Below are 8881 nucleotides of genomic sequence, written 5' to 3' on the forward strand. Positions count from 1 at the left end.
AATGAGCTCTTCAAATTTTTTTTTGTTTCAGTTTACAGAAAGGTTATTTTAAGCGTCATTTATATTTTGATAAACCTTCCGGTTAAATCAGAGCATTGTAGTTTAGCACCAGTTTTAGGATGAACTTTAACATCATAAAACACGGCTATATATAGCTCTGCTGGAAGCAAATAGATCACGGCAAATAATAATGAAGTCTCCAGACCAAAGCTTGTTTGGCAAGGTAATGATTGATCCTCATGATTTCACATGATAATAGGAAATAGATGTCCTCAAGCCCTGAGCTCTTTCACTCTGGGGCTGAGGGAACGGCAAAATTCTCACTCTCACCGAAAGATAAGTGAGCTTAAGTGAACTTTGTTCAACCGAAATGTAGCGTGATTTTAGACTTCCTCTCTACCTTGCGAGCTGAATAAACAGCCTTTCTGACAACAGAAACACCAGCTTGTTTTCCAAAGCCATTCAGATTGCTATTCCAGGTTTTCTGTACAAATAAAGATCTTTATTGTTTGCATCAAATGTCAGGTGTGAAAATAAAGTGTTTTCATTCACTAATTTTCGGCTCTTACACGAAAACAACCTTTGTTTGACGGGTAGGGCGTCGGCTTCGACTGTTTAGTCCCGCCTGGCAGCAGCGGCTCCAAATTGTCGTGTATTTAAGGCTTATTTTGGCCTGTGATATTGCCACTTCGGAAATTGAAATAGTTAGCTGCCAGCCGGCCCTTTCCCTTTCAAAGCTTGGGCTTTTTCACTTATGATAAACAGTCCAAAATGTCACCCTTCCATATTTGACCTGAGCGATGCGGTGTTTAGCTTGAGTACTATTTGTAGACGATCCAGCCAAGTTTGAGAGATATTTCAGCTTAATTGCGTCCAATAAGATTCTCATACTTAAACTTAAAGAACCTCTTACAACTAGAACATGTTAACAGCTTTCGCTATCAGATTGTTCTAGATGCTATCAAAGGGAGAAAAAGTTACTATTCATAAATAAATAAATCGGAAGTTCCTGAACGTTTTCGACACAGACATTCAGCAGTGCCTCTGTTTCCTTGTTTTTGCCTGTTAAATTTCACGACTACCGGTCTCGTCTGACGCGCTGTTCACGGTGTTTGCGGAACTTTAGTGCTTTCGTGATTACAAGCTAAATCTTGGCTTAAACTTAATTAGGATTATCTGAGGAGAATGGCTGTTCCTAAATCGACTTAAAAGTGGCCACAAGCATAGTTTGGTTTGCTCAGCATGCAACAATTTATCAGGTCATATAATGAATGACGCGTGAAATGGTCTTTCGCGATTATTTCTTCAAGAACATTGATGCTCATTCCGTCAAAGAAAATACGCGCTAATATCGCCTGGTTGCAATATTGCGCTCTCTTTTGAAAGCTTAAACAACGATATTTTCCTTCTCTCATGTCGAGAACTTATAAAATCTGAAATTTGTTTTTCGTGATTAATATTCACTTAAGCCAGTCATAGAAAAAATATCATCCACTATAACCTCGCCTCGGTGAACAATAGACATCAATTATGAAGGAATTTAAATGCATTGTTTCTCTAAAGACAAGAGAGGGGTAGCACAAGAAAAACTTTGCTTTTTAAACATCCTTTAGTCTTGGCCTTTAGTTTTAAAACATCCGCTTGATTTCCAAGCACAGGCAATCAAATATGTTCCAAGGTGACGCCACCTTAGCAGAATATTTGAGATTGGTAGTTTACGATTCTAGGTGCGTCATAAATTGCCCCCCATCCCCACCCGGAGCGGTTTCCTATTTGGGATGTTTCGCATGATTTCTCCTGAATGCTAGTGTTTATTTGGTCGAGCTGAGATTTCAAACGCATATTGCCAGGGGAATTCAGAGGACAATCATCGACGGCTGAAAGATTTGGTACCTGATTACATTCAGCATACATCGGCGCGGAACGAAGCAGAAACTGGATTGCTGAGCGGACAAATCACAACTTGCTCTTTAGTCAAATCGACTCTCGTGAAAAAACTTCTGCTTTTCGTCCAAGGCACAAACACGCAGAACACAGGAAGCCATGAATTTCGCAACGAAGATTACAATCGTGTTCACTCTGATCTATTTGTGTGAATTGAGTTACGCGCGAAAAGGTGAGTCCACATCGAGTAATTCTCTTTCGATGCTAGATTTTATTGGTTAGAATTATCTAAAATATTCACTGAATTACTGCGAAAGAATTTCATTGATTCACAAGTGCCGGAATTTCAATTCTGTGTTCGAAGACGTTAGCAGTCTCCCGCTTTTTTCGCCACAACAAAAGGCAGCCACACGTTAAATTATCGATTTATTAAAGGAAAAAAATATGTGTCGTTTAATTAGATGTAACTAGGAGCGAGTAAAGGCCTTTCAGGATTGGACAGATTATTTTTAATGCAAATCACGACTACGTGATGTGATGTACGTTGAAAGCAACAGATAGTTGAAGTTTTTGTACGTGGGCATTAAAAGACAAAAGGTTCAAAGATCAAGCCATTTTTGTTAACGATCCCGCGAAAATGCTTCAAACCTTTCACTGAATCAATAGGGGATCAGACAATCGAAGAGTAAATCTGGCAAAATATTCACTATTCATGGTTTTGTAATTCTTTCTGCGTGAAGGTTCGAAACATCGCAAACATCCGGAAAAATGGAACTCCTCGGAAATGGACCAGCGGAATTCTGCGAACGGATCTATCGCGTTTGGATCTCAAGGAGAAACCACGACAATGCGGCCGTCCGTATCATCAAAGCCCCCTGTTAAAGTCAAGGTGGTTTCTAAGACGTCCAGTAGGAAACACATGATCAAAAGATGTTGCCGAATCGGCTACCGCGCTGCCAATAGGGGTCTGTACTGCTCGATAGACAGATACTATTCCGCGAAGTACAGGAACATGGAGCATTACGCAAGGCAGCGCTTCCAATGGCGAAAACCGTCGCGGGCCACGAAACGTTTCATGCATCATTTGAACAGATATTGCATCAAGCTTCAGCTTAAGAGCGTATTTTACAAGTGTTGTGATGATGGTATGCAAACTAAACGCGAGAAGGCAAGATCTAACCGAGAGCCTTAAAGTCACCACCACCAAGTATAGTCAGCCGGGAACGTTAATTGTTGAACTAAAATAATTTCAAAACTGAACGAGTCAGTATTTTGAAGTGATAAATTTAGTGTGTTTTACGAACAGATTTTGTGTATAATTCAGTTCAAAAGTCGAAAGGGTACAAGGGGCCATGAATGTAACTGTGACACTTTTGAAATAGGTTGCTGTTTTTTCTGCTTTCGAAATTTTCTTTCAATATTGATTTCCTTATGGAGTGTTTTCAGTGGCTCGCGTTTTACTCCTGTAGAAACACTTAGATGTTGTCTCCTAAAATACATTGGTTTAAGTTCTTAGGTAATTTGATCTGTATATTGCTTTGAAAGCTTGTAAAATATGTCACTCGTAATGTCTCAAGTTTTTAAAAGGGAAAGAAATTTGGCTGTTTTTTCGTTCAAACACATCTTTCCAGATGATTTTTGTTAAAATGTAGGTCTCATAGAAACTTTTGGTACCCAAAAAAAAAAAATGTAGAGACACGGGAAACACGATAAGTATTTTGTACATACATGATACCAGGTTGCTGTGTATGGAGGCGCGATTTCCATAGGCTCGTGACACCAAGCGCAGTCCACGTGCAAGAAATGTTTGTAATTGGTAGTGAAATATCAACTTTCATTCTTTTGCATGTGTTTAGCTTAGCTGTAAAGTACAGGCCGTATTTTCATAAGTTGGTAATCACTTAAACTGTAAATAAAAACCCTGTATTTAATTCGCCTGTTTTCATTTTGTGTAGTTGTATTTTTTTTCGGTTTTTTTACGCGTGCTTTACATTTGTTAAGCCGATTTCGTTCCGCGGGATAAAAGAATGGGAATTCTCTAGCAGAATAAACAAACACAAAAAATTTCCAATATTTTGATCAACAGGAAAATGTTCCCTCGGAAACGTTCTCCGAGTGAACGGGAAACGAAACACACAAACTTCCCTAATAACGTCCTGAAAGATAATGAAACGGAAAAACTAAAAAAAAAGATCACAACAGAACAATAGAAGTATAAAAATTAGTAATAAATAGCATCTGTTAACAGTTCACAGCTTTTTCCATTACCCAGATTTTTCAGACAATAATAATCACCGCGAGAATAGAAGTTAAGGACTTGACACAAAGGAAGCATTCATAAAAACTGTTTGACTTCAACATATTTCTATCTGACCTATGTTATATGTAGCAAACTGATTTATAGCCCGAGGCCTTTCTTTATCCGGTTTTGAGCGATCGAACCTTCGTTTTCCAAATCTAATTTGATTTTGAAGTTATTTTGAAAAAGTTGTATGATCACCGCAGTATATCGATATATCACGCGTTCTGTTAAACATAGGATTTTTTATTGAATCTCGAGTACTTGGAACTAGTTACCTGCTACTTTTCAACACCAGTTCCAACGGTTTTGCATGTAAAATTAAGCTCTAATGCCCTAGTAAAGATAGATACTTCGCAATGGCTCTGAAAAATCCACAGGTTTACGGAGAACGGTAAAGCGATTAGGAAAAACTGATTTGCGCCATATTTAACAATAGATGCCATACGGCAGAGAAAATCTTTCAATAGCGAAGTGTTTAAGAAAATGATATCTGGGTGAAAAATACTTGGTAAGTTCCAGAATCTAAAATGCGTGGTGTGGTGTCTTGTCTTTCTCAGGATTTAACAACTGTGAATAGGTGCTCAATGCCGAATAATTTTTACTTGCAACTCATTTTGATGGCGTAGAAATGTCACTTGTGGCTAAATCGAGATGAGAAAAACTTCTTCTCTAAGGTCGTTGCGGGTAAAAACTAAGATGGAAGATCTTCGGTAAAAGAACTTAATCGAATTAATTTGGCGAACAAACTCTCGGCTGAATCGGAGTTAACCAAACTGTCGTGTTGAGTGGAGTACATTTAATTTTGTGAGCGGGACGAAGTGAAGATTTTTACAGTAAATTTTCTAGAAAACAAACAACAGTTTGACTATTTTTAACCTTTTTCGATGTGTTCTTCCTTTTCGCTTTCCGGTGCTTGCAAAAATTGACGGAAACGTAATGAGTAAAAAAAAAGATAAAAGTTTAGAGGCACGAAGCGAGAAACCACAAATTTGTCTGGATCCTCGCCAAACTTCCAACAGAAGTACTCAGAGAATTTTTACACATACTGATAGTGAAATAATAACCGATATATTAATGATGATGATCAACTGAAATGACTTTAAACCTCATTGAGATATTATAATTTTCTGACGCCGTCTTAATTCAGTTTCTACTACATGGGGAAAGAGCTAGCCACAACAGTCTCACATATCTGTTCGAGTTCACTGGCATTCTGACGGAGACCTTTTGCGATCGCAATCTACATGGCAGATTGTTAAAACAACGATTCTTTAAAAGTACTATTTCTGTGCCACACTCGCTTGTGAGTTTTAAGAGATTTATTTCTCTTGTATTCCAATAACTCGCCTCCCTACTGAATCCCTGCAGGACGCTCCATGTATCTTGAACCTATGCGAATGAGAATGAGTGGTTTCATTGATAGCTGAAAATTCTCGTCATTTTGAGCATTGAACTCTTCTTCTCATCACAGTTGGTTCTTATTGACCTACACTTTGTTTGATATGCGCGCCTGACATAACTAATCCTTGACAAATTAATTCCGTGTAACTTTGCTGAATCCGTCCGATATTCAAAATCACCTGGTTGTGAAAGATTGCCATCGAATAATGATTATATTGTTTCGCATGGGAACATCAGCATTATATTGTATTGGTCTAGTTTCACAAGAATAGAGAAACGTTCAGGAGTACTTAATATGTTTCAAAACGTTAGACTGACGCTACTTCATTACAGATCTTTTATCCTTTGTCTCCAAGTCCGGTCCAGAGTTAATGAAGCTCGAACAATTTCAGTCAAGACTTTCAACTCGCCCACATGATTCAGCAGTTTCGTATGTGTCAAGAAAATCTGATGATCTGTAGATCGATTCTGATATCCTCACTCCTTTCTACTAGTCTCGGGCAACATTTTAGGAAAGACAGACTCCTGAAGTACCACTTTGATATAGTACGCATCGTTCGACGGTGAGAAGAGCTCACGCTACAGTATTCAAGTTCATGCTGTGTTGAAGGATTCACAAATATAAATGTTAATGAAAATATTTGCAATTTCTCTTGACTGGCCTGATCGACGAAACGTCATTTTTTGTGACAGCTCTTGAACAGAACAAAACGTTGAGACCAAGTGGCCGGAAACGCCCATCTCACATCGATCACATCAGTCATTTCGGACCAGGGTCAAGAATGGCGTGCATAGGTCGTGGGAGATATGAGATCATGCGGTCAATTCCATCTTTTTAGATCACTTGGCTAATATACTATCAACAATGAATAACTTGTCTTTTTTCCCTGCAGAAAGACTTAGCTCGCGATGAATTTACTATTGGCAAGGAGGTTACCGACCGTGCTTAACACCGCGTGGCTGAAGAGTCTCGCTGCACCTTCTAAATGAATCAACTGATCATAAATCGTTTGGTAGTGATTTAAGTTTATATTATTCGCACCATCAGGGAGAATAGGAGATATAATGAAACATAAACGACTGAGAACCGAAGTTTTCTAAGTTTATCCAAGCACCGGCTCCATTTCCCCCGCAAATTAAGATCCAAGTGCGCGAATTTGATACGGTGTTATAATTATGATTTAAAACCTAGAGATCTTTGTCCGCTTCGGCGAAGTGTGTGATATTAAATGATATAGCAGTGCGATCCCAATCAAAACGTGATCAATCGAAAGACGAGGACCATCAAAGAGGGTAGCAAAGGGAGTCCTGATCCCGTTCTACGCATGAAATTTAGAAAAATTCACGCGTCACCCTTACGAGAGGGAAAAACAAATCTCTCTTCTTGTGCGCAAGGTTTCAGGGATTTTAGGGTTTTCACGAAATGGAACAAAAAATTCACGTGTCTCGTTTATTTCAGAAAGCGAATCACGCCCCAGATGCTGTGTTAAGGAATTACGAATCACGCTTGCCTTCCTAAAAAATTCACGGGTCACGTATAAACCCTTTGCTACACACATCAAAGTGGGACTCCTCATTGTGGATATCGATATCAGAATGTTGTTATTCTTACCCTTTAACCCCTTAGAGTGACAGACTAATAATTTCTCCTAACAGTTTCACTTTTGAATCAAATATAACGATCATGAGAATAAAGAAAGGGATCACCAATTGAAGAAGTTCCTGGTTGTCGAGCACATTATCCAGAATATGAATAATAATATTAACTTAAAACGCTACCCTCTGTTACCACCAATATGTTAAGGCCACTTCTTATGCTGGAGAAGGCTAGGCTCTGGGTCTGATCCAAGCATGAATACCTTAAGTCACTTTGACCACAACAGATGCACAAATTATTTTCCTGATATGGGTCCAATTTTATTCATATTGACCAAAGATACATTTTTCACGCCGGAAAATTTAAAAGAGAACGCAAAAAAAATTCTCAGTCGAAAAGTTGGATTTAAGATTTATGTAGAGACGAAGTTGGCTGAAGAATTGAACTTGAAGTGTAAGCAAAATTGTATTAGGAAATTAGGATTATTTGATTATAACATAGTGCCAACTTACATGATATGAACATATATCTATGTTATTGTCCTCACTGGTGTATATTGCATGGTCTATAATATCTTGCTGTTTTTTTTTTACATCGAAAGAAGTCTCATAAGAAATCCCACTGGCGTACGTGACGCCTCTAAATAGAAGGACCTATACTGACGGACCCCTTTTGCGAGCCTTCATACTGACCTACTGGCAACTGTTCATGATCACGTACTAATCACTTACGAGTGATCTAGATTGGTTCGCGCAAGTGAGTAGCTACGCGCGAGTGAAAAGCCACGCGCGCCAAAGAGCGCACAGAGAGTAGAGGTAGCTCTCTCTCATGTTTCTGCTCTCTTGTACAAGTGTTGCTGTGTTCTTACCAAGCCCCTGCTAAGCCGGCCTGGTACCCAGCCGGGAAGAATCCATTAAAAAATCTGAAGGATTTCAATTATATTAGCTCTTCCGAAATACTTGCCGTCACAAACAAAAACATTAAGTTTCATTTTAAGTGATAAGGCGCAGAGTAAACCCACACATTCGCACAAGTTTTTTGAGCATAAACTTTCCAGGGTAGTTTCTTCCCCCTTCAGCCTTGGTGAATATCTTTTCTTGGCCGGCGGTTTGGTCGAAATTGTCAGCGCAGCATAAATCGCAGCTTCTTCTCATGATACTCAGGCGGTTTTGTTGTTTTGACTAATTTTGAGTGTCGGTTTGCGGTCACTGTCGTATTTTTGTATACGTGGCGGTTTACAGTTGGAAAATTACGGCGCGGCTGCGGAAGATTATAACTTTATTCACGCGGTTTTCAAATTTTTCGTGTTTGGTGGCGGTTTTGTAAATAGCCGTTAATAGGCTGAAGTAAACACCTACTTTCTTTTTCTTGAAGCCTACTTTCTCAATCCTGTTCCTAAACAACGGAAGAAGATTGCGTTTTAGGGCTAACCGAACTACTTTTCTTAGTTAATTTATTTCAGAAGTGGCGGGGGGAAGGGGGAGATCACACGGTACAAGCGAGTCACCCAGCCTTGCAAAGTTGTATTTTTATACTTTGTTGTTAATGAGTTGCCTTTTCTCTGTCTGTAAATTATTTATTAGAAGTCGTTTTTTTTTTTTTTTTTTCTGCGGGTTATTGAAAGGGATTAAATCAAAATGAATTAATTAGTTAATCTTCTAAAAACAAGATGTCTTGTTGTTAAGATATTGTGATCT

At 38.8% G+C, this 8881-nt stretch overlaps 1 protein-coding gene across 1 annotated transcript; it reads left to right on the forward strand.

Annotated features, from left to right (window-relative positions):
• The first annotated feature begins 1840 nt into the window (after positions 1 to 1840).
• On the forward strand, positions 1841 to 3815 carry LOC113685906 (uncharacterized). The gene is made up of 2 exons (XM_027203488.2): positions 1841 to 2116; positions 2625 to 3815. Exons 1-2 carry the CDS (start codon positions 2044 to 2046, stop codon positions 3074 to 3076), a joined length of 525 nt encoding a protein of 174 aa, XP_027059289.2. The 5' UTR covers positions 1841 to 2043; the 3' UTR covers positions 3077 to 3815.
• The last annotated feature ends 5066 nt before the right edge of the window (positions 3816 to 8881 follow it).

The sequence above is a fragment of the Pocillopora damicornis genome, chromosome 12 (genome assembly GCF_964200805.1).
Source record: "Pocillopora damicornis chromosome 12, jaPocDami1.2, whole genome shotgun sequence".
Lineage (NCBI taxonomy): Eukaryota > Metazoa > Cnidaria > Anthozoa > Scleractinia > Pocilloporidae > Pocillopora > Pocillopora damicornis.